This window comes from Protopterus annectens, chromosome 3.part1 (assembly GCF_019279795.1).
Source record: "Protopterus annectens isolate FY-2018-M chromosome 3.part1, PAN1.0, whole genome shotgun sequence".
Classification (NCBI taxonomy): domain Eukaryota; kingdom Metazoa; phylum Chordata; order Ceratodontiformes; family Protopteridae; genus Protopterus; species Protopterus annectens.
This window is the reverse complement of record NC_056732.1, coordinates 1,790,365,648-1,790,392,302: the sequence shown is the minus strand read 5'-3', so window position 1 is coordinate 1,790,392,302 and position 26,655 is coordinate 1,790,365,648. Positions and strand designations below refer to the sequence as shown.

The following is a 26,655-nucleotide window of genomic DNA, read 5'->3' as shown; positions in this document are numbered from 1 at the left end:
CCTTAAAGTGCTTTTACACACAGCCTGGTATTGAGGTGACAGCAAGTATGGGCACCCTGGCCACATGCTGACCAGTCTGTGCAGGTACCTGAATAATGGGAATGGATGCTTATCAAAACACCAGGACTCTCCTTCTCCTTTTTGGATTAATACCTTTATTTTTATGCTTTCACCTGGACACAACAAAGTGATAGAAGGGCTCGTCTTTTACTGTGTTGTTCTAAGAATGGCATTCATCTGCCCTCTAGTACAATACTGTTTACATTGCAGTCAGATAGGTTCATAGGTGTATACTCACCTAATGACCACTGGGACCTTTATAAATCTAGCCAAGCGTCTTAATTGTATCCCACAAGTTTATATGCCTTGGAGATGGGGAATATGTAAGCTAAAGCAAGATTTACATAAGTGCTAGACCCAGGGTGTATTTCAGATTTCTCATCCACTGGTCCAGAGTCCGGGAAGAGCTCTGCCTCACATTGATGGGAAGCTTTTCCCAGAGAAGGTGAACTACCTGTCACTCCATTATGTACTAATTTGTTGCAAGCAAAGTTTCAATCCCTAGATAGAGTAATTGTGATGCTTTTCATTTTGCAGTTATATAAAAGGTCCATCAGACTGGAATCCAAGGATCCCTTGTATGCAAGGCATAGATCACGTCTCTGCAGTCTGTAGGAAAGAGCAAAGAGATGGGGTTTTGAGGTGATCTGCATAAGACATGCTGTTTATGCCCCGTACTTTTTTTTGTGAGGAACTTCTTTGGACATTCCAGTTGTTGCATGTGCATAATCTGGTACATACCGAAGGGGATGTTGTACTCCATAATCGGCCTGATGAGGGCCAAATACAGTAGAATTAACTCTCTTGGACTTTGATTCCATGCCCTTGCTTATAAGTCAAACAACACAGAATGATTTTGACTTACTCCAGCCCTGACATGTGTCCAAGTATCATCTCGGTCCCAAATTCTGAGTAGAACCCACATATCTTAATATCAACATTCATTTTCTAATTGTTATTTTTTTCATTGTGACTTCTAACTGAGGATCTTCCAGACTATGATATCCCAGTTATACTGCAATGGTGTATGTAGGACTGGCCACCTAGAATTACAGCCTGTGATGCTGGCCATCTTATGTGTTTTAATCACAGGTCCAGAGTCCAGGTAGATATTGCTTTAACCTGCAATTGCTGAAAAAATCCTAAAACAGTCTGAGGTGACTTAGTTTTGCTATGTAATTGCAAGGCCATATTAATATTTTTTTTTTTAGGATTTGGGTATTTTACTTTAGTTGCAGCATTATAACAATTATTTAGTTAGGACTTAAAATATGAAACTTTTACTGTTTAAAAATGTTTTAAGTATGTATTAACTTAATCTTATTTAATTTCCAGAGCAAGCTGAAAATCATAGCATCTGCTCTAGAATCAGAAAGGAAATTCCTCAAAGAATATCAAAAAAAGCAGGAAGAGAAGATCTTTTTTATCCAGGTGAGATACTTCTGGTTTGTTTTATGAAATATCAAAACAACATGCACACCAGAAAGAAGGCAAAAGACACTTAATGGAATAAGCGCTTTCACGACTCGCATACACATCACTTCATCAAATTAAATGCATACAAAAAACAATCCCCCTTAAATAGTTAAACCAATCAAAGTTAAAATATGCCTAGGGCATCTATTAAACGTGTAGGATAAGTCAGCAAATGCAACTTTCAAAATATATATGTGTATACACACATAATATAACAATTTCATATCCTACTATTAAAATATAAAAAAATATATATACATATATGCAAAGTCCAAACCAACCAAGCTTAAATCAAATACATCTAATTTATATAAATTTCTGCATCTAATATAATCAATAATATTGATTCAACAACGTTCTTAAAGAAATTATGCACTGACTATATATTCAGAAACAACAAATACTTCAGATTGTAAAAAAAAAAACTACCAGGGGACGTACTGCAACTTCAAGTCAAGTTTTACCACCATTGATGTCCAGCGATCATGGGGTCATAAAGGTTAATTTGTTGCTAGATAATTCTGCCAAACTGAAATCTAAGCCAATGCACAGAAGGTTAATTACAGATTATAGGGAAACAAAACAATTACTATATAAAACTAAATGGAGTGAGGTGTTGAGTGGAAAAACTGCAGATGGAATGTGGAAAGTTTTGAAAGAGAAATTGAGTGCAAAAAAGTAAAAAAAAATGTTTAACATCAGGATCTAGGCACGCAACATCAGGGGGTATATTTCCATAAGAACAAGATACCTGATTAAGGTGAGAGACAAAAATATAAGAAATGGGAGAGAGGTCATACTACAGCTTTGAAAACTGAAATGAGCTGGAAAAACGGATTAAGCATAGTGTTAGACAAGATGAAGAACAATTTGAAGAAAATTTAAAGATATTGAGGGAAATAGGAAACCTTTTTAGAGATGCATAAGATGTGGAAGGAGTAAAGATACACAAATTGATAAACTGTGTGCAGATTCTGAAATTTATTCTCAGACAAAACAGATTGAAAGTCTTATGCAAAACAGTTTTGTTCCTCAAAAGGGGGGTGGTAAGTTGTCCTAGTGACATCCAGGTAACCCCAGATACTGGAATCAAATTAAATTAGATTATATTGAAAAAGAACTTTGCAAACTGAATCCAAACAAAGCACAGGGAGGAGATGGAATAAGTAACAATGACCTGAGAACACTTGAGCAAGAACTTACACTGCCATTACAGCTATTATTCACTAGGTCATATAAATATGGGGATATTCCTCAAGATTGGAGACATGCGCTTATTAAACCTGTCTTTAAGGGAAAGGGGTGTAGGACAAACCCAGAAACATACAGACCGTTAAGTCTACTTTCATGTTGTGGAAAAATAATGGAGAAGGTAATACTGGATAAAGTATTGTCAGAAATGGATAGGGTTGGGACTTGAAACCATATATCCGCATGCATATGTTGAAAATAGATCTATTACCACCTGTAACATGATGCTCTAGAAGAATATAACAGCAGCTGTGAATGAAAAATTGTGCTGGGATGCGATTTATATAGATTTAACTTCAGCATTTGACAGGGTCCTGCACAAAACACTGGTCAATAAATTAGTACAACTAGGTATTGATGTACTGTTGATAAGATGGATAGCTGCATGGCTTACAAATAGGACATGGCAAGTATCACGCACCAACTGGACAGGTGAAATCTTAGGTTACAGTCAAGGTGTCCCACAGGGCTCTGTACTAGGCCCTTACTTGTTTAGATTGTATCTTTCTGTCCTTACTTTTGCATCTGAGGTGTTCTACTGTCTATATGCTGACGACCTGAAATTGGATAAACTGATCACAGTGTTGCAGATAAGGCATGTCTGCAAAATAATTTGACTAAATTGACCATTTGGGCACAGGAGAATAATATGTTGATTCAATGGATCAAAAACTAAGCATATGAGATTTGGGAGACAAACTGAAAGGGGAATATTTAATACAGCACACAGTGATTGAAACTGTAGACTCATTTAAGGACCTCGGTATATGGGTAGATTCAGCTATGAGTTTTTCTAATCATATCAACCAATTGGCTAATGATAGTTATAGAACTATAGGTTGTATAAAAAGATTTATAAAGTCTAGGAAACATAATGAAGTTATTGTTTGTTAGTTACATTAGAACCAAACTTGAGTATGGAATAACAATATTGAAACTCTATAGGAAAACAAGCAATGAGTAAACTGAAGAGTACAGCGGAAATATACTAAGGGCATCCACGGATGTCTGAACTTGTACAGTGTCTCTTACAGATATTTAAGATGAGATCTTATTCAGGTATATAGGGCATTTAGGGACAACTACCTCTGGGAATGTTTGGGTTTATCAAAAAGTACTACAGAATCGTCAGATAACTGATGTATATAGGAATTAGAAGTGTACTAATTGGTTCTCTGACAGAGTAGCTGATGCAAGGAACAGACTACCAAACTACATTAAAGCAAGTACTAGTTTGGATATTTTTAAGAACAGCCTGGACATTTATTATGGGAATAAGTGTTTTGGCATATTGGCAAGCTAGAAGGGCTTTAATGCCCGTGCTTGAAACATTTGTATGTATGCATGTATCTAAGGGCAAGTTTAAGTGGAACATGATCATTCAAACCTGAGCCTTTATTTGCGTGTGACGTAATAGTCCATTATAATTCGAACATTTCAGTTTTATTCCCAATATCACCCATCCTAGCAGATGCAAATACCAGATCTGTAACACAGAACTTAAATTCATGGTTGACCCTCTTGGCTACCACATGTTTGGCTAAGGCATTATGCATTATATCGTATATTAATAGAATACAGATGTTCCTAATGTGTTCTTTCAACTTACGATTACTCTTACCCACATAAAAACATGGGCATTCAGTACACTGAGCCAGGTACACTATGTTCTTGGTATTACAATCAGCCCTAACCTTGAACCTTGAACTTCTAGTTAACCACAGTATCTGGATCAACAAAATTACTACCCTTGACAATATATTTACAGTACCTACAATTCCAAAAAGGAAACATACACTAGAGTATTTACATTAAAATAGGGTGTCTTGACCCTATCCAGATGATAAAGTATCCTTTAAAGATTCATTTTATGTTTTCATCGGTCAGCAACACCGGCCAATGTTTCTTAATAACTTCAGTGATGACCTTTGTATCGCTACAATAATGTAGTGATAATGAAACAATATATCTATTGTCATTCTCTCTAACTTTGTTGTCTATCTTGTCTGAAAAATATGGCCTGACCCTTGTTAAAATTATTCCTTCCAGCTTCCTTCCTTCTGGCCCATAATCTCAAAATTCCCCAAATACCTTCATCCTCAAATTCACTGTCACCTCTGTAATTACCTGCAAATCCCCTGGAAGAACTGTATCTGCATGTTCAAGCACCCTACCATTAACTACTAAACACCAGTCTACCACCATGCCCAATCAATGCACCAACCTATTAAACCTTACCCAATGACACTATTGTGTAAGAGGTGAAACCTAACCAAGTGCTATCATATGCAAATGGCTGTCATGATACATAATCAAGTGTAAGGCTACCACACATGCGTACAAACCTGTCAGACCTGGGCACTAATGAACCGTTAGCTTGTTAATATAACAAAGCAGACCTACCCCTAATAAAATATTGCTGTTTATGCTGCTTGGCAGTGCGTCAGCCTGTTGCAGGGGTTTGCATAGCATGAAAATTCAGAATGAGTATGAAGCCTGAAACTCGAATGTCTTTCATTATCTTCTAACATCCATCTGTAATGATTTACCCAATTTGTTCAGTGGTCCCATAAGAGTTAACTGGGACAGCATTCACCTTAATGTCATATACCCTGGAAACCATCCTTACTCGACCCTCAGACAGTCCACTGAAATGTCACCTGCCTTAATGTAGCTGCACCCATTAGTGCCTCAGCTGAAGAACCCCTCCTTCTCTATTAAAGTAGCTATTACCGTAATACAAAACTGAGACGATTCCCTACACCACCGTATGTCCGTTCTTTTTTTATACTCCTCATGTCAATTGCAGAATATAGACCATAACAGTAAACTTTCATCATATGGTCTCATATAACTGTCCATTTGTAATTTATAAAATTAAAATTATTATACAAATACTGAATAAAGATGATAGATGCTATAAATGCCTACAAGTAGAAGCCCATCAGGTGACCACAGTACAGGACATGCCAAAGGCCCAAAAAATTTAAAGAAAGCCCAAATTAGGGGCAATTTTTTCATATTACCCTCACAAGTACAAGTCGAGAGCATAACACAGAGACAGCCTTTTCACATGTCAAAACAAAACAAAAAAGAAGTCTATTCCAAGGAAAGACCAAGATGCAGCAGTGATGGAACAATAGAATGCAGCTTTCATGGGCTGAGAACCATGTCTGCCATAACCCTCCCCTACTGGCGACAACGCCGCACGGCCCCAAATTAGCTTGAAATGACAAGACCACTACTTGATACCAAATCAAAAACACCTGTATACCATACACACACTCCATTAATGCTCTGTCCTGGTGGTTGTAGGACCATGCTATAACTCCTCGGAAGCAATGCAAATTCCTATTTGATGAGTGAATGTTAAATACAGCTCCTATAAACCTTGAAAAGGAGCTGTCAGACTATCACAAGAAAAACCTCTTCCACGTCACCTATAACTCTGTCATCTATTTCTGCCTTTGTTTACCTGACTATGTACAGCTATGCCTGCCATCACCCTCCCAATGGCCATTAAAGCTGAACAACTCATATGCAGCTCACATAATTCACACCTCCAAACCCTCCCCTGACAAACCCCAGCCATAACACTCTGCTCCCTCAACACACACTAAGTAATATAAACAGGACCAAGCCACACTGCCACCTCGGTCCTCATAATGGCTTACATAAGCCTGAAAGTGGACACTCCACGTCTGGACCCACCCCCATGAACCCTCTCACCAAGAACCAACAACATCAATCCCAGCATGCACCCCCCCATGAATCCTCTCACCAAGGAGCAAAACATCCATCCCAGCATGCACCACAAACACCACTATTTTTTTTTAAGAACCACCGGGCACTATACAAACTCCTAAAGCTGAGATAGAAGACCACCAGCCAAAGCCACAGAGTGAAAGAAAAAAGCAAAGCTGCAGAAATGCCAAAACCAACCTTTAGTATCTTATAAACAAAGAAGCCAACAGCTCTCAATATCAAGCAAATGCAATTTATGGAAAACGGACCAAAACTGTGAGGAGGTGAGGGGGGGGGGCACCCTGCGAAAATCTGTACCATTGAAAAGGCATAATCACCAATAGATATCCCTTTATTTATTTGTTTATTTATTTATTAAACAATCCCCAAGAGAACACAATGGGTAACCTGACCAAACCATTCCCTGACCCCTCCAACCAACTACCCATGTCCGCACCTGTTAGCGTAAAACTCTAAACCAGACCTAAAGGGGAGGGGGATAAGAGCACATAAATTATCAACACATTATAACTACTGCTGTTATAAAATTTGAAGGTGGCTAGAATAATAGGCTTTTTGATAGCACTCAAACTCTCATACCGGTCAGCAACCGGTCAGCAACAGGAAAGGCAAATCTGCTACCTGCTGTGCAACTGCCGATAAGTATGCTACCCTGTAGTGCTACTAACAGCACCAATATATGGGGACAAATGGAGAAACAAAGGGGACAAACTGCAAACATTGCTCTCAGAAAGTTGTAACAGTAACCAGTCTTGCATTTACATGAATTTCAGAAGGTTAGGAAGTCCAAAACCAAAATATCTGGCCTAATTTTCCAACTGCTCTCTGAATGAAAGTTGACAGAAGGCCAGGTCTTACCTAGTCCTGGATCTGAATGGTTTTCCACTTTGTCTGCAAACCCCTGTACAACCAAGAAACATGCTCCTCCTTACTAAAAGGACCAAAATTATGAGGCACAGTTCCAGACATAAAGCTTCTGTACACTCCCCTTCAGTTGACAATCAGCACCGCACTGTGGCAGCCATTATTCCACCTTTCTTGGAGCCCATGAAAAGCTACTGGCCACATCAGCTGAGTGGAGCACCTCAACATGTACATGGGGCTGAGAAAAAGCTGAAGACAAGAAGGGTGTATTATTTCCTTGATCCAACGGAGTGCTTGACTCGGCCCCTGAACCGATCGACACAAGGACCCAACCACACAATAAAACCTGTTCACCCCCACGCCTCCAAACAACAGCCTTCACCAGACAACAGCGGCAAAAGTTCAGAGACCAACATGAAAATGGAGCTGACCAGATGCATCGACCCCTGTCTATCCCCTCAGCTTTATTTTATGAATGGGAGAGAGTGGCGAGAGAGACAGATTTTTTTTTTGGAATAGATAAATATCCACGAACCAGAAACTCCCTGTAACAATGATTCCATGAAGGCACACCCCTCTGTAAAGGTACCTGTACCAAAAGGGTACAAACACCCCTGAAAAAGCCAAGTCGGCGGCATGCATTCCACCACTATCACCATCTCCATTATACTGCGCCCATTAAAACCACTGCAATTCAGCATGGTAGAAGAGAAAGAGGAAGAAAAAAAGCTTATACAAACTACCTGCCATTGAGCAGCCCACCATCCACCTGTAACCTGAGGCCTACCTGCTCTCCTGCAATAACTAGAGGTAGTCACCGACGTGACCTCGCCTTAGCAAGTTCACGTCAAAATGTGATTACTTACCCAGCTACACTTGTCTAAAACCCATTAAGCCCCTCCCTACCCTTACCTCATTTCCTCCCAATCATCCCTCCTTTCCATTTAACCCTTTCATCTCCCCAACCCTCTTAAGTCTCACTAACATATTTATCCAACCCCATTCTGAAGATGTCCCTGGAAAAATTGGTTTGTTGCCAAACCTCATTTCTGTGATGCCCAAAAAGTAGTCACATGTAGGCAAGAGCAATATCTCACTTTTACCTGAACATCTTGGCATCTAGAAGTTGTACTGATTCTACTTAGCCTTCCAAAAAAAGTGAAAATGAAGATGCAATGTTATGATGCTGTGCCTCCAAGCCCTAGGCGTTGATACTTGACATCGGGAAGTAATAGCCATAAATATTGGTACCATATTTGCATGTGACTTTAGGAGTTCACATATTCTTGCTCTCTAATTTTTACTTTTTAAAAGTTACGATAAAGGGAACCAAAATCCTGGTCCTGAATCTTTCACAAGCACTGTTTTCTGATGGCGTTAGTCAAACATTAACAAATGTAGAAAAAACGTTATTTCATTTTACTTTAATTGATTACAAATATTTGAACAGACTTGGATGTAAAACTCCTCTGCTCTGTGGCAAAACCATGGCACTCCCTTCCTTTAACTGTCAAAATACTACTAACTTGCACTTTTTGAAAATCTCTGTAAAATAACACTTCAACAAAGCTTATTCCTGTATGAGCCCAGGCTCGGGTACCCTTATACCTTTTTCTACCTCTACTCTGCATCTCCACTACTAACTTTTAGCCTACCCTCCCTCTACACATTACCCCCCTGAGGTTACATTCGTACCTTTTTCACATGTATTTCTACCATCCCCTCTATCACACTCTACCCTTCTCTACTCATACTATCCTACGCCTTCACCAGTATACTCTTACCATATTTCATGACCTCAGAATATTAATAATCATTATGACCTGTTATGTAAATAATGCTGTATCTTCCTGTTATCAGGCTTTCTGTATAATTTATGCTGAACACTAAGACTTTGTTATTATGTCTGTTAAGTTCTCATTCTGGCAGACTAATGTGTTTTCTTATTTGTGCTTGAATGTTGTGACTTTGTCTAGTTTGGCATTCTGTTAACCATATACATCCAGAGCTTTCTTCCCAGGTCTCCTCTGGAAACGGGTATCTCACGACCCAGTCAGATATTCCCATTAAACAAAATAGAAATAAATTATTTCTGCAAGTGGAGTGTTTGAAAGCCAGTGAAATGTAACATAGGGAGGCTGTGTTTTTGCAATCATGGGAAAGCAGTATAAAGCACTATGGCCTTAATTTTTGGCAACTGCTGTTGTCTGATACCGGATGGGAACAGCCAAATGTAAACAAGAGAAATGCTTCACTTTATTTCCCATGTTTGTAGATCCATTGCATGTGATGTGTGATTTCTCCAACTATTCTTTAGCCCTACCACTACAATCACGGCATTACCCTCCAATGCTATAATACCACTACAATCACGGCATTACCCTCCAATGCTATAATACCACTACAATCATGGCATTACCCTCCAATGCTATAATACCACTACAATCACGGCATTACCCTCCAATGCTATAATACCACTACAATCACGGCATTACCCTCCAATGCTATAATACCACTACAATCACGGCATTACCCTCCAATGCTATAATACCACTACAATCACGGCATTACCCTGTAATGCTAGAATACCACTACAATCACGGCATTACCCTCTGCTAGAATACCACTACCAATCATGGCATTACCCTCTGCTAGAATACCACTACAATCACGGCATTACCCAACAATGCTATAATAATATTACAATCACGGCATTACCCTCTAAAGCTATAATACCACTGCAATCACGGCATTACCCTGTAATGCTAGAATACCACTACAATCACGGCATTACCCTCTGCTAGAATACCACTACCAATCATGGCATTACCCTCTGCTAGAATACCACTACCAATCATGGCATTACCCTCTGCTAGAATACCACTACAATCACGGCATTACCCTCTGCTATAACACCACTGCAATCACGGCATTACCCTCTAAAGCTATAATACCACTGCAATCACGGCATTACCCTGTAATGCTAGAATACCACTACAATCACGGCATTACCCTCTGCTAGAATACCACTGCAATCACGGCATTACCCTCTGCTATAACACCACTGCAATCACGGCATTACCCTCCAATGCTATAATACCACTACAATCACGGCATTACCCTCCAATGCTATAATACCACTACAATCACGGCATTACCCTCCAATGCTATAATACCACTACAATCACGGCATTACCCTCTAATGCTATAATACCACTACAATCACGGCATTACCCTCTAAAGCTATAATACCACTACAATCACGGCATTACCCTCCAATGCTATAATAACACTACAATCACGGCATTACCCTCCAATGCTATAATAACACTACAATCACGGCATTACCCTCCAATGCTATAATAACACTACAATCACGGCATTACCCTCCAATGCTATAATACCACTACAATCACGGCATTACCCTCCAATGCTATAATACCCCATACAATCACGGCATTACCCTGTAATGCTAGAATACCACTACAATCACGGCATTACCCTCTGCTAGAATACCACTACAATCATGGCATTACCCTCTGCTATAATACCACTACAATCACGGTGTTACCCTCTAATGCTATAATACCACTACAATCATGGCATTACCCTCCAATGCTATACCACTACAATCATGGCGTTGCCCTCTAATGCTAGAATACCACTACAATCACGGCATTACCCTCTAAAGCTATAATACCACTACAATCACGGTGTTACCCTCTAAAGCTATAATATCACTACAATCATGGCATTACCCTCCAATGCTATAATACCCCATACAATCACGGCATTACCCTCCAATGCTATAATACCCCATACAATCACGGCATTACCTTCTAATGCTAGAATACCACTACAATCACGGCATTACCCTCTAATGCTATAACACCACTGTAATCACGGCATTACCCTCTAATGCTAGAATACCACTACAATCATGGTGTTACCCTCTAATGCTAGAATACCACTACAATCACGGCATTACCCTCGGTGTTACCCTCTAATGCTAGAATACCACTACAATCATGGCATTACCCTCCAATGCTATAATACCACTACAATCATGGCTTTACCCTCTAATGCTATAATAGCACTACATGGCGGGCAAACGTTTTTTCCTTCTGCTCATTCTAAACTTTTGAGGTATGTAATTAAGTATGCCTTCTCTGACTATATGTAGAATGTGTATCCAGTGAATATAAGAATTTCAACCATTACAAAAGCTACCAGCTTTGATGCAGGAAATAAAATGCATGCAGTGAAAACTCTTATAACATTTGTGTACATATATGCACACACATACATACACACACCCAATTATTATGTCTTTCCTGAAATTTGCATAACTTTAGATTGTGTGCATAATTTTCTTTGATATATCCATAAAAAATGAGGCCTGTTATAATGATATGCCCTTTGTTTTATTGTTTTATACTCTGGACTTTTACTTCTTGGATGTAGTCTTAGCAGGAGTAAACTGTTCCTTGTTGGCTGAATGTTTGCTTTTTTCCTCATCTTCAGTGGTTTGCAGTGGGAGTGCTGTGATTTCTGCCTTTTTGATAAGATTATCATTTGAATTATTTAATATGTTGGTGACCATCTCTTGTGCAATATTTTAGGGAATAGTTGCGTGTTAGAATTAAAGGAATGTCTAATTTTAGTTTTGTTCAAAATTCGAGCTCCTTTCTCTCTTGTGTAGTCATTCATCTGTGACTGGCAGCTCGCACTTGTATGACATTTTGTAGTCTTTACATGTCCTATTTTTTTGGCCCTTTAGCTAGACTATAAATAGGATCAGTGACTTGTACTAGTCTTGGATGCATCTTCTCTCAATCACGGTTCCATTAAAAATTTCAGAATGAAATGCAGGGTTTGAAAGAAAGCCAAAACAAAGGGCAATGTACTTTGTGATCTAAACAAAAATGTTGCTTGTGTTGTGCTGTCTTATAACTGATACTGTTTTAAAATGTTTTATTTTATATTTATTTAACCTTTGTTAACTGGGAAAGTCCGACTTGGAACAAAGCCAATTTTCAGCTAAGGCCTGGGTAGAAACACTCCAGATGCATGTCTTTGTAATTGTAAAATGCTAATAGAAAAAATATTATTCAGTCAACTAGGATTAAATGCAGAAAGGTAATACTCCATAGTTATGCCTTCTAAATACTGATTACTATTCGGTTGCTCAAGCAACGGTTTCTTACTGTAGGTTTGAGTTTTATAGTTCTTTTCTGTATAATATGGTCATAATTATATATTTTTTATTTTGTTTCACTGCCATTTTTTCTTATTGTTTCTTTTGTACTAATGACATAACACTGATCTCAGCTGCTGTCTTTGAGGCATTTATAACCTTATTTTTATATTTATCCTCAGGAAATGGGGCTCTGTGTACAGTTAAAGACGACGGCTAGTAGGTAAATTTTATCTGACAGATTTGAAACGCACTGACCTGTCTTGGCCCACCTGGTTGTGGTACAAGATATTAGACAGAGGGTTGTACAAAATGGCTTAAATGTGCAAGTACCTCCATTTCTTACTAATATTAATTCTGTGGTCTCTCCAGCTGTTACATGTGTTTTGTGCGGTACATGCTGAAAGGGGGGCATTGTATTCAATAATTGGTCTTGTAAGGGAAGAATATAGGGATGTTAGGACCTTGTCCCTGGATGAGATGCCCTTCCTAATGAAGTGAACCATGTAGAAAGCTTTCCATACAACTGATGCAATATGGTGGTCAAAAGTCAGTTTATCAACCTGGGTGCTCCAGTTCCTCACGACTGATTGTGTGCTTAGGACCTTGTTATTAATGTTATAATTTGTGGGATGTCACTCTCCCCAAAAGGGATAATGATGCATTTTTTGGCATTCAGTTTGAGGCTAAGTTTCTGGCACCAGTCATTACTTTTGAGGTGACCCTCTTGGAGGATGCCCACATCACTAGGGGAAGAGATGACTGCGCCCAGCTTGGAGTCATCTGTAAACTTTGTCAGACATAGGCCACTGGTTTTGGCCTGCATCTCAAAAGTATATCCCAAACAACAGAGGCTCCAAGATCGATTCTTGGGCGACACCACTCATCACAGGTCTACTGCTTGAGGTGGTTTCCCCTGTTTTGACTAGGTGGGTTCTATCAATTAGCCAGGTAGCTACCCATCTGGTAACATATGGATTGATGCCAAGTTGAAGGAGTTTATCTATTATACCCCAGTGGGGAATAGTATTGAAGCCTTTGGCCAGGTCAAGGTAGGCAGTGTGCACCATCTCCTTGTCCATGGCTTTGGTGACTGTCTCAAAGAAGTCAACCCAATTTAATAGGGAAGACCTTCCCTTTATGATAACAAACTGTGTGAAATCGAGGGTTTGGAGGTTGCCAGTGTCCTTGTTACTGAGATGCTTGATAATCCATTAAACAGCCTTGCAGATCAGGCTAGTTAGGCTGATCAGGCTGTAACTTCCCGAATTGGTGGACGCTCCACCTTTTGTGCAAAGGGATGACTGTCACTGTCCTCCACTCAGCTGGGATGAAGCAGGTATTTGGGCTTTGGTTGAATAGGGTACCTAATGGTGCTGCAATTTCCTGCCTGAGTTCATGTAGCATGCAGTCTGGGATCTTATCTGGGCCATGGAGGCTGTATTTTTTGCCTTTGAGAGGGCAGTGGTGATGCTCCGTAGAGATGAGGGGTGAGGAGCAGGTGCTGGGCATGTCCTGATTTACTGATGGAGGGGACAGAAGGGTAACATTTTCAGTGAACCTGTCTGCCAGCAGGTTGGTTCTGTCTATGGCATTTGTGTACATGTTGTCCTTGACCACCAATACTGAGCAGGTCTGAGCACTTCCTTTGAGAAGTGTGCACATATGTGAAAGCGGCCTTATGATTATCTTTAGTAGAGGTGGCCAGTTTGGACTCTAAGTTTGCTTTGGAGGATTTCACTAGTGCTCTTATTTGCTTGTTCAGGCTAAGGAGAGACTGCTTCCAATTAGGCACCTGCTCCTCCTTGGTCCTGGACAACAAATTTTTCCTTTAGAGTTTATTGCAGATGTCCACCAGACAGGTATACTTTTCCTTGAGGAGGATTTTGTCCTTTTGGGTATTTCTGATTCCATGCAGATATATAAATGCTTAGTATAGTACCTTGGTGTAGGTTTGGACATTTGTGCCAGTTCTTACAGAGGGGGAGTGGGCTGCGAAGCTATTTATACCTTCCCTTAGGAGGTTGTAATCCACTTTGTAATCCACTTTGGAGAAGTTTTTTGACCCTAGCTAGGAGGGGTCTGGGGAGATGGCGAGTTCATAAGTGACCGCTTTGTGGTCAGATCTTACTAGGGAGGATGACTCTAGGGATGCTGCAGTGGTTACTTATGTTGGTTAATACCAAGTCCAAGATATTCTTGTGGTGGCGTCGACCAGCTGGTCCAAGGCATTTGCATTGACAAAATTAAGGAATCTCTGGGCATTTGTGTTTTGGCATGAGTAGTTCATCCAATCTATGGTTGGATAGTTAGTCACCCAGAATCCGGGTAAAGGGTTGAATCTTGATGGATTTGAAGAGGTCCAGATAGGTGGAGTGGGCATTTAAGTTTGGTGCCTCTAGCTAGCTATGGTTTGAATAGGGGCTTTTCAATGATTAAACTACACCAGGAGTGTCTCCTGTGTGTTATGCTGTTTGACCAGCCTGGAGGTTCGTATGTCTTTAATGTGTATTGAAACTCCACCTCCTCTTTCTTTGTTGCCCACGGTTTGGGGTCTGAATGTATGATAGGATGAGTAGCCTGGTATGGGTGGGGTGCTCTCTGCAGCTTTGAATCAGTTTTCTGTGACTGCACAAATGTCAGCATCTTCCAGGGTTATAAATGCTTGTAGTGAATGCAGTTTCATGTTTAGACTGCTAGCATTTAGCAGCATGACCTTTTAGTATGTGTTTTAATGAAAATTTCATGTTGGTAGTTTTGACCTCATGGCATTGCCAAAAAAAGCCATTGTGGGGGAGGCAAGACCCTTTGCCAGAAGCCTGACACCCAGGAGAAACATATGCATGCCATCTCTGGCAAAGCATCATGGTCTGTTGATCAGGTCTTCCCAGACTGTCCGATACTGGATCTCCTTGGAATGACAACAAAAAATAACCCAATTGTTAGCCAGTCATTTTCTGTTTGTAGTGAGGCATCATTCTGGGTGACTGTAGAATGCTGCTTAAGGTTAGGGACACACCTGCTTGGGAGACTCATTCCGTGAGCTTGAGATGTACCTCCTTGATCATGTCTCTTGTCATATAGTCCGTCATTCACGCAAACATTGACTGTGACAGAGTCACAACAGTAACTGTTGTTGAGAGACCGAGTAGCTGTTGTTGAGAGACCGAGTGCATGTGTAATATGGCAGATTCTGGCACCAACTGTGACTTTCTCCTTATCCAGCTTGGTGAGGGCACTTCTTTGTTTCTCACAATGGAGTCTTCTATGACTAATATGCTGGGTTTATGTTTGTTTAGGCCTTAATGGCTGTGAGACACAGGTGTGTGGACTGTGTGGTGAGCTGTGGGGTTCATGTGCATTGTTGCCTCTGAGGTCTCTTGTTTTGTTGATGTCTAAATTTGTGGGTGTGTGTTATGCAGATGTTGGTGGTGGTTGTGGTGTGGTGGCTGTGTTGATAACCTTCTCAGTGATGGACATACTGGTCTGTGAAGGAGAGAGCATAGACTCTAGGTTCTAATGTAATTGCATCTCTTACAAATTGTATTCCCAGAGGGTTGTCCATGTATTTGAGGCAGTTGCTACACTGTCTCAGGATGACCATATCAACCAGACTGGTAGGCGAAAATGTAGGAAATTGTCCATCCATATTTTTTCAGAACCTGAGGGAGATAGACCAGGGAGTGCTAAGGGGGTAAAGGGTGAAAGGTCTAAGATGAGTACTACTAGGTGATCACACAAATGCTACTAAGGGAAAATTTGTAGCTGGAATACCTCACAATGGGTTAAGAATAGTGTAGCTGTGTTGTGCAAAGTGCAAACGCGCCCAAACTAGTTCAAATGCAGGGTTAAATATTTATTACAAAAAAATATAAGATTCCGGTAGCACAGAAATCTAGTCAATCCCTGATAGTTCTGTATGATAATAAAGGGATGATGAAGCAGAGAAATTCAGGTCTACAGATACATAATTATTCTTTCGACCTCTGTGTTACCTTCCTGCTCAGCGGAATGCCATGAATAGCAGCATTCTAGCAGTTTATACAGTGTAACCAACACCTCTGTTGTGGCTGCTTACAAAACCCTAAAGATCAGTGAAAATTTATTCAACTTTAGTATAAGAAGTTCTTCAGGATTTCATGTAAACGGCACAACCTAGTTATATATCAGAACTGAACAAATCAGCTGCATCATTAATCTTATAGTTACAGCTATTGGTTATGATAACTTTTTTTTTAGAGTAACAATTCGTATCTCATCGAAAATATTTCACGATTTGCTCTCATGCTCATATTTTCAGGTGAACATGAATGTATCACTTGTGGAGACATTTTACATAGTTTAAGCCCCTTATTATTGCTGAATGCTGCTCAATCCCAAACAAAAATTGAAAATGCCTGCACTGTCATATGCACATAGACACTGGCATTTGCTGTACTATAGTCTAGTCTATAAGGATGAAAATATGAGCGCACGATCACTCCTGCTCCAGAACCAAAGGTACTATAGTCTAGTCTATAAGGATGAAAATATGAGCGCACGATCACTCCTGCTCCAGAACCAAAGGTACTATAGTCTATAAGGATGAAAATATGAGCGCACCATCACTCCTGCTCCAGAACCAAAGGTACTATAGTCTAGTCTATAAGGATGAAAATATGAGCGCACGATCACTCCTGCTCCAGAACCAAAGGTACTATAGTCTAGTCTATAAGGATGAAAATATGAGCGCACGATCACTCCTGCTCCAGAACCAAAGGTACTATAGTCTAGTCTATAAGGATGAAAATATGAGCGCACGATCACTCCTGCTCCAGAACCAAAGGTACATTTTGAACACAGTGACTCCTAACAGAGGGCATGCCCTTATAGTTATTTGTGTACTAGCATATGAAAGTACATCACATATTTAAGTTCACACTGCTAGTACCTTTCCAAACTACAGTGTTAGCTCTGTTTTAATCTGTAATATGTTTGGCCTGACAGTGCATGGCTTTTTCACTCTGTAAAGTGCAACTTTTGATATTTCTCAGAAAAAAATGTTTGCAAATAAAAAGTGTAAATCCACATTCAAAGCAGCAGCTGGCCATAAATGGGAAGGCACTCCTTGCTATGCAAATACAGTAGTTTGTGAAGGTTGAATTACTTAATATGATCCTACCCCCTTAGTTTTCTGTGGAAACAAACATGATGAGCTGAGATGTGTATATTTAGAGCTAAAAGCAAAGTCAGCTTGGGAGACTTTGATGACCCTACCTATGAAGGTTTGACTGTTAGAATTCTGCCATGCTTTGCATAATTTTACTAATTGCTTTGCATAATTTTACTAACTGAGAATTAGTGAAGTCCAGTACTGCTTCTGTAGGAGGCAACTGTAGTATTTGTCTAGCTTAGAGTTTGAATAACTGACTGCTGTTTGCAGGTTCTTTGTATATTGCCTTAACATCTGCATATTTAAATATGAATCAGAATGTTTTTTTTTTTTTTTTCTCATTATCCAAAGTTTTTATTATGCAACTGTAACATCTTGTGGGAAGTGCATTGTATGTATTTGTTATTTGAGAAGATAATGTTTGTCTCTGTAGGTTTGCAAGTTGTGATTATCTGCCTCTACTGTCCAGATAGCTTACTACAAGTAAAATTGTTCTAATAATTTGTTTACATGAATCAGGAATAGTCCAGCAACTGGTGTGTTTGTTCTCTATATCAAAGGTGGTCACAATTTGACTATGGGATTAAAAAAAAAGCTGTGGGAAATCTGAAAATTCTACCAACCTTTTATGGGACTGTGTTTTTGTAAGTTAATTTGAAAATCTGTTACAGTGGATAAGGGTCATTGGAATATGATAGTTTATAGAGCAGATGTTAAGAAAGAGGTCTTTGGTTTTATGCCAGAAACGTGTGACAGTGTTGTGAATTTTGGCTCGATTTTGCCTTTATTTGGTCTTTTTATGTTACAGGTCTGGTATCTAGAGACATTATATGATGTGCAGTTTCTCACCTGTTGTGCAACTGGGCCAAACCTCTCCTAACTGCCCTTTAAACATAAGAGCAGTTAACTGACCACAAAAGCAACACGATGAATGGGAAGCATTTTCATTATATGCAAAAACAAAAGGTTTTAGTAGAGAAGATGGTCTGATGCTTTACTCATAGCCATTAAGGTGAAAAACATAATTTGTGACTGTAGCATATGATTCCCTTTGGTGTGGTCACTTGAGATTATGACGTTATATAGATGAAAAATTGATTTATTTTTCTGGCTTGAGTACATGTTTCATGTGTATAGTAGTTTCAGTAGTGCAACAGGTAGCACACTCGCATTTGGTGTAGAAGGCTGTGGGTTCTATTGCCACACCATGTAAATCGATTACTGACACTGCAGTACAGGGTAAGGGGGTTGCGGGTTGCTGGACTGAGTGCATCATCCTTCGGATGAGATGTTTAACCGAGGCCCCATCTGCTTGAGTTTGTGTTAGGTCAGTTGGATATAAAAGATCCTATGATTCTATCAAAAAGAGTAAGGTTCCTAATCTAGAGCTGTGCATATATATAGACATACACACATTCATGATAAAATCATACTAAATTTTCTTCTCTATTAGACACTCACTCCTTTTCCCATAACCACCATCTGATTTTACCTAATATTGTTACTAAAATCCATTTACTACTAAGCATAATTTAATTTATTGTTTCATCCCATATAAACCATATGACGTAAAGTAACAGCTCTGGTATTTTTAAAATATTCTTTGTCTACTTTTAAAAATCTCAATTTTATCTGATTCTTTTATACCTTTGAAAAATCTTTAGTGCCCCCCCATAACTTTTTACTCCATTATATTTCAAAAGCACATGTTCAGTAGTTTTTTCTTAATAACGTGATTTTCTTTTTTATATGTAGTGTATTTCCTTTTTACTGGTAGTTTATTAACAGTCTCCAAAAAAATCTTTACATTCTACCTTCTGATTATACCAATTTTTCAACAGTTAAATATTCTAGTCGTTTTACATAGTAATGTTTTATCATTACATTCTTATGCCATATTTTCTTTCTTTTCAGTAGCAATTTTTATTTTGCACAAATTTTTTTTTGTAATGTTTTATTTCTTTGATTATACACTTTTTCTTTTACTCTTTAAAAAAAAAAAAAAAAAAAAAAATACCCCCAAATTTGTCAAACTTTATATACAGTGTTACTACTAAATCTCTCACCCTTTTCATTTATCCACGTTAACACTTTGTACAAATTTAATGAAGTACCACATACCACTGGGTTAATTAACCCTAAACCATCCTCTCTAAGTTTTTATTTTGTATGGGGCTCTAGTTTTTTTATCTGCAATACTTCCTTTTCAAATACTGTTGACAATATAAATAGACTTGCTAAATATGTTATTTTTCCCATCAGCACTAAACTTTAATAAATAAGCCTTTTTTCTGAATGATAAACCTGTCTTTTCTGGAGCTTTACTCCATAGCATATCACCTACTCTGAGGTGATCGCTGCCTATGTTGAATCCAGAGCTGTTGGACATGTTACACCTAAAGAAATCTCAATCCCTCCAAGCTACATGCTCTAGGACCTAAACTTTGTCACCACAGTAAACTGGACATGCTGGAGGAATAGATTCATGTCCCCAGAGACTTCCCATTCTCTGGAACAAGCTACCCATCTATGTCCAGCAAAGTTTCTCATTAGCACTCTTCAAGAAAAATCTTGAGTGGATGGGAAATAGGAAATACACCATGGGGATCACTTCTGTGGCTCTGCTCCACAGGGGTACAGGAAAAAAACTTTCTTGTGTGGCGTAAGCCAGGAAACCTTTTTGGGTAGGCTTACTTAGGTCCTTTGGCTGATGCCTAGTACCTACCTTTTGTTTTGTTTTTTTATCCCATTGAACTCTGTTTAACATCTTTAGTCTGCAAATTTATACATAATTCATTGTAACGCGTATACCCTCATTTTTACTAGATCACCTAAACATTTACTTCTTTCTTTATTAAAAGCCATTGCTATCATGTATCACCTCTAGACACTCATCTGTGCAAATTATGACTTTTACCAATTTTTTTTCCCTGCGATTATTATGACCTCTGCATATGTTAAGAGGGCAGAAATTCTTATCCCTTCTGGTATTGTATACTATACCTCCTTCACTTTTATTCCCATACCATCACATTCACAACTAATTCAAATGGATATCGCTGTTTTATACCACTTTTCATATCTACCTCTTGGCTTTACCAGCCATGTAGAAGAATTTTTACCTTAACTTCTTGATACGATTTCATATCCAGTTGTATTAAATGCCTTGTTTAAGCTCTCTGTTTCTTTTTTTCTTATTTATTGATAATACCATCGACAGTTTCTCTGCCATTTAACAATCATGGACCGTCCTTCCCCTTTGCACCAAGAGTGTGCACTTGTGTGTGTGTGTGTGTGTGTGTGTGTGTGTGTGTGTGTGTGTGTGTGTGTGTATATCTATATCGTTTGGCTTTAACCAGTTAGGGGTCGCCACAGCGGAACTCCGGTCCGCTAATGATTGGCAGTTGATTTTTACGTGCTGAGTTGCCAGCCCTAACACACAACCTTCAACGAAGGTACACGCATGTCTACACGCAGACGACGCTCTAGCTGAGAGTTGAACCGGTCAGCATCTTACTGTGAGGCGTGTGTGTGTTTGTTTGTGTGTGTGTATAATATAAATATAAATATATATATATATATATATATAAATATATATATATATATATATATATTTATAGTTAGAAGGGTGGCCTAATGTTTACGGTGTTTGCCTTACAAACACAAGATGCAGGGTTTGAGTCTCACAAGGAATAATTGGCTAGACTTAAAATGGCTCGCAAGGGCAGTCAGCCTAGTACTAATCTATGAACCTATGAATCTATATATAGGTTCATACTAGGCTATCTGCCCAAGGGCATTTATAAGCCTAGCCAGAGAGTGTTTGGCTTTCACCACCCATTTTTAAATTAATTTTGCTATCCCTTTTTTCGAGGTTAGTATACTGTGCCTCTGTCTAACAGTGACACAGAAGTGATACCCCGAGTGATACCCGGGGTAAACCTATCATCTCCCATCCACTCATCAAGATTCCTCTTGAAGATAGTCAATGAGGGACTCTAACCTGGGCTGGGATTTTATTCCAGAGTGAAGGGAGCCTCTGCGTTATGAATCTGTCTCTAAAGCATGTCCTATTTATTTCAGTGCTGAGGTTCAAGTCTCTCGAGTGCGTAGCTAGATGGGATTTCATTTTCTGATGTGCAGCATGTCCATTAGTTCCGGGTTGGACATGGCGTTATAAGTCAGGCACAGATCACCGCTGAACAGGTGGTATGCCACTGAGTAGAGCTGGAGTTTCTTTAACCGGGCAGCATATGGCATCTCTTTGAGCCCTTTGATCCTCTTGGTGAGGTACTTTTGGGGTCTTTCCAGTTGCTGCAGGTGTCTGGTAAGGTACATCCCAAAAGGGGCATTGTACTCAATTATGGGCCTGATGAGGGATGAGTAAAGAGGCACGACCTCCCCTGATCTAGATGTTAATCCCTTCATGATTAGGTGGGCTATATAAAATGTTTTTCTAACCACTTTGGCCACGTGGATGTCAAATGAGAGAATGCTATCAACTTGGGTCCCCAGGTCCCTAAGTACTTCTTCTGTACTTAATGAATTACCACCTATGTGTTAATTTGTGGGCACTTTGTTTTTGCCAAAGGGGATGACTATACACTTTTTGGCATTTAGCTTGAGGCCATGGCTCTGGCACCAGTTGTCTGTTTCTATGGTGCCCTTTTGGAGGATGCTTGTGTCAGCTGGAGAGTCTATTATGGTGTCCAGTTTGCAGTTATCTGTGAACTTGGTCAGCCGCAGTACTTCCGTGTTGGCCTGTACCTTTGAGAAATATATACCGAACAAGAGAGGTCCCAGGACTGAGCCTTGTGGGACGCCACTTGTAACTGGTTTGGAGTCTGACATGGCTCCAGCAATTCTAACCATGTGGGTTCTGTCCTTGAGCCAGTTTTCAACCCATCTAGTGACATAGGGGTTTATTTTTAAGCTGGTGAGCTTATCTATAATGCCCAAGTGGGGTATTGTATCTAAGGCTTTTGCGAGGTCCAGGTAGGCTGTGTGGACCACCTTCCCCTCATCAATGGCCTTGGTGACTGTTTCAAAGAAATCAACCAGGTTTAAGAGGCAGGATCTGCCCTTAACAAAGCCAAACTGGGTAGGATCCAGTGTCTGTAGGTCCCCAATATCTTTATTTATGAGGTCCATGATGATCCTTTCCATAGCTTTGCAGACCAAGTTAGTCAGGCTTATGGGGCGATAGTTTCCAGGATCCGTTGAGGCACCATCTTTGTGGAGAGAGACCACTGTTGCTGTATGCCACTCTTTGGGTACATATCCTGTAGTAAGGCTGAGATTCAACAGTAGTTTTATGTTTGGGTTTAGCTCTTCTTGGAGTTGTAGGACACAGCCCAGGATATCATCTGGTCCCATTGATGCTGTGTTTTTTGCTTTGGAGAGGGCAGCTCTTACCTGAGCATCTGATATGTCAGGGGGGGGCAGCACTCTGCTGGCATAGATATTTGCCCTTTTGGTGGGGAGACGTTTGCGCTGAACCTGTCAGCTAGGATGTTGTCAATGTCTGTGGGTTTGGTGTATTTTTTGTCATTTTGGACTAATTCTGAGCATATCTGGGAATTCCCACCCAGGTTCCTAACATAACTAAAGAAAGCCTTGTGATTACCCTTAGTGTCTTGTGCAATTTTTCTCTTGAAGCTGGCCTTTGACGATTTTATGAGTGCCTGTAGGTTTTTGCTAATACTGATCAGAGATGCCTTCCCTTTTTTAGGATTTTGCTCTATCATGTAGTAGCTTCCTACTTCTATTGTATAGTTTGTTTATGGCTGGGGTCCACCAGACAGGACGTCTGCCTTTGCAGGATTGGATCTTGGTTTTATTTGGGATTGCATGATCCATGCATTCCTGAAGGTGTTCATAGAATGCGTTTATAAAGGATTCTGTGGTCTGGGCCGTATTTTCTACAGGCCCGGGGGCTTTGAAGGATTCCACCTCGGTTTTGAGGAGTGTGAAATTTGCTTTAGAGAAGGTTTTCACTGTGGTTTTCAGGGCAGGGGGTGGAGTCGGGATGTGAATATCCAGTGAGATTAGTTTATGGTCTGATCTTACCAGTGAGGGATACACTTCTGATCTGGAGCATAGAGTCCCCATGTTGGTGATGATCAGATCCAGTATGTTTTCCCATCTTGTGGGAGTGGTAACAAGTTGTTCCATAGCATTTGAGTTTATAAATTCTAGGAACCTTTGTGCTAGGGTGTTGGTGCTAGAGTAATGCTCCCAGTCTATGTTTGGGTAGTTGAAGTTCCCCAATATAATGGTGTTTGGAGAGACCTTCATATTTTTCAGTGTTCTCAGGAAGGCTGAGTGAGGTTCCTGGGTTTGGGAGGGTGGTCTGTAGCAGGCTATAAACTGGAAGGCAGTTTTACCCACTGTTAGTTGCACATGGATAGTCTCTGATGCTTCGTGCTGTGCCACCAACCTGGAAGTGTGGGTATCTTTGAAGAATATTGATACTCCCCCCTCGTTTTGTGGTCCGGTCCAAGTTTTGGGGCTGAAAAGCATGGTATGAGGTATAACCTGGTAGTGCTGGGGTGCTCTCGGAAGCCTTGAACCAGGTTTCTGTTACTGCACAGATATCGATGTTCTCCATGCTAAGGAGAGTTTCGAGTGCATGCATCTTGAGGTTTAGACTTCTGGCGTTGAGTAGCATTACTTAGTTTCTTATCCCTTGTGATACCTATGGAGGTGGGTTTGTCTTTTGAGTCTTGCCTAAAAAAGGCACTACGGGGGTTGCAAGAGCCTTTGCCAATATCCAAAAGCCCAGGGGGTGATGGTTGCAAGCCATCCCTATCAAAGCATCGTGGCTTGTCGAGCATGACATCCCAGGCTGACAGGCATTTGATCCCCTTTGAATGACACCAATACTTAAGCCAATTGTTGAAATTGATCATCTTGTCTTCATATTGTGGCATCATTCTTGGTGAGGGTAAGATGCTACTCAATGTCAGGGTCATACTGGCCTGGGCTACATGCTCAGAGAGCTCCTCTGTCTCTTTTCATGTAGTCCAGGGAGGTACGTCTCAGGTCATTCACACCAGCATGGACAATGACGGAGTCATATTTGTACTTGCCTTGGAGTGACCTGAGTGCTTGTGTTATGTGGTGGATCCTAGCGCCAGACAGGCAGCTCACCCTGACCTTCTTGTTCAGCCTGGTGATCGGGATGTCCGTGTGCCTGACGATAGAGTCTCCTATTACAGGTGTATCAGGTGTGTTGTTTAGCCTTGAGGGCTGTGACTGTTTGGCACACTGGCTTTGAGCTTTGTGTTGCACGTGTTTTGTTTTGGGGTAGCGGTTGCTTGGGTGTCTGCTGCTTAGGCAGATTTTTATTGAGGCTCCGAGTATGTTTTTGTGTGTTTGTGTTTGGTTTGCTGTTGTGGTAGGTCTATGTGAGACTGGAATTGTAGTGAGTGTGGTTTCCTTCTCCTCCTGACTGGTTACGTCAGTACTGAGTTGAGAGAGAGTAGCCTCCAGTTTGGCTATATGGTTGCATCTCTCACATGTGTTGGAATTTGTTGGGAGGAGAGGGTTGTCTGTGTACATGAGGCAGTTGTAACATTGCCTCAAGATTCCCAGATTCACCAGATGGACCGGAGAGGAGATTGACAACTGACCTTTGGAAATGCTAGAATAGTATTTGGAATTACTTTATAATTGAAAAAAGGGCCAATGGGGAGCAAGGTACTCAAGGGGAGTTTGTGAGGGTGTAGTGCTTTTAATGTTTTAGTGCTGTCTTATATAATTGCTTTAGTGAGCAAATGCCAGGTAACTTAAATGCAAAAATGACAAACAGTAACTTTCTTTCAAGTGAAACAAGGAAATAAGTACAATAAGCAATGCAGATATCACTAGAGATTCACAGAAGCACTGAAAAGCCGCGTTTTAGGTGGAATTAGCGTTTCAGGGAAATAACAAGCAAACAAACAACAAGCATACAAATAAAGCTAGAAGCATACAAACAAAGCTAGATTGAGCAGGCCTGGATCTAGTCTATGCTACAGCAAACAAGGTATACCAATTTCAGTAAGAAGCAGTTCAAATATGCAAGCACTATAAGCCTTTAACCAGAAATTCCCAGCTCAGAAGGGCAGAGTCCAGCCTCTCCTCTTATTAAATGGAATGTCATACGTGGACAATTTATACGCCTTTCTAGGCTGGTCAGCGAGGATGTCACCTACAAACAAGAATGTAAAACTTTGACGGACCTGTTCTCGCAAAAACATTACCCTAAACAGTTACTCCATTCTATTGCAGAAGTGTCTGCAAACAGGCACACAAGATTTCAGCCGATTTTGAAATACGGCTTCTCTCCTACTACTCGGTCTGCTGCATCTATGGAAGACAGATCTTTAAGTTTCCCCCTCCCCATTAGCAGAGACACGAGAGCTTTGAGAAATATTCTTACCACTAACTGGAACATTATTACTAGTTCGGACCCATTGCCCTCTCTTTAGGAGAATCTCCGATGTTTTCTTACAAAAAAATGAGAACTTTGCGCAGTTCCTTTGAGAACAGGGATTTGCCTTTTCTCATTCAATGCATAAAGAATACCACGGAACCCACAGGCATGTTTACCTGCGGTAAATGCATCTGCTGCCAATATGTTTACACGGACAACACTTACTGTTTTAAACATATTAACTATATGATTAAGTTTTTCCACCACTTTGACTGCAACTCTGTAAATGTAGTGTATGCTGCAGTGTGCTCCTCTTGTCAACATTTCTACATCGGAAAGACTAGCAGAAAACTATCAGACCGTATTAAGGAACATTACGGAGCCATCAGGGCTAAGGACCCACATAATGCCCTGGCAAGACATTCTTTGACATGCTCTACATTTATGAAATACCCATTTCTTGTTTTAGAA

At 40.1% G+C, this 26,655-nt stretch overlaps 1 protein-coding gene across 1 annotated transcript in view; it reads left to right on the top strand.

Annotated features, from left to right (window-relative positions):
• Window positions 1-26,655, top strand: part of LOC122798677 (nuclear factor 7, ovary-like) — a 271,876-nt gene that overhangs the window by 102,381 nt on the left and 142,840 nt on the right. Inside the window, exon 2 of the mRNA XM_044067769.1 lies at window positions 1,396-1,491. Within this exon, the coding sequence (XP_043923704.1) occupies window positions 1,396-1,491 (96 nt within the window). The remainder of the gene's footprint in view (window positions 1-1,395; window positions 1,492-26,655) is intronic.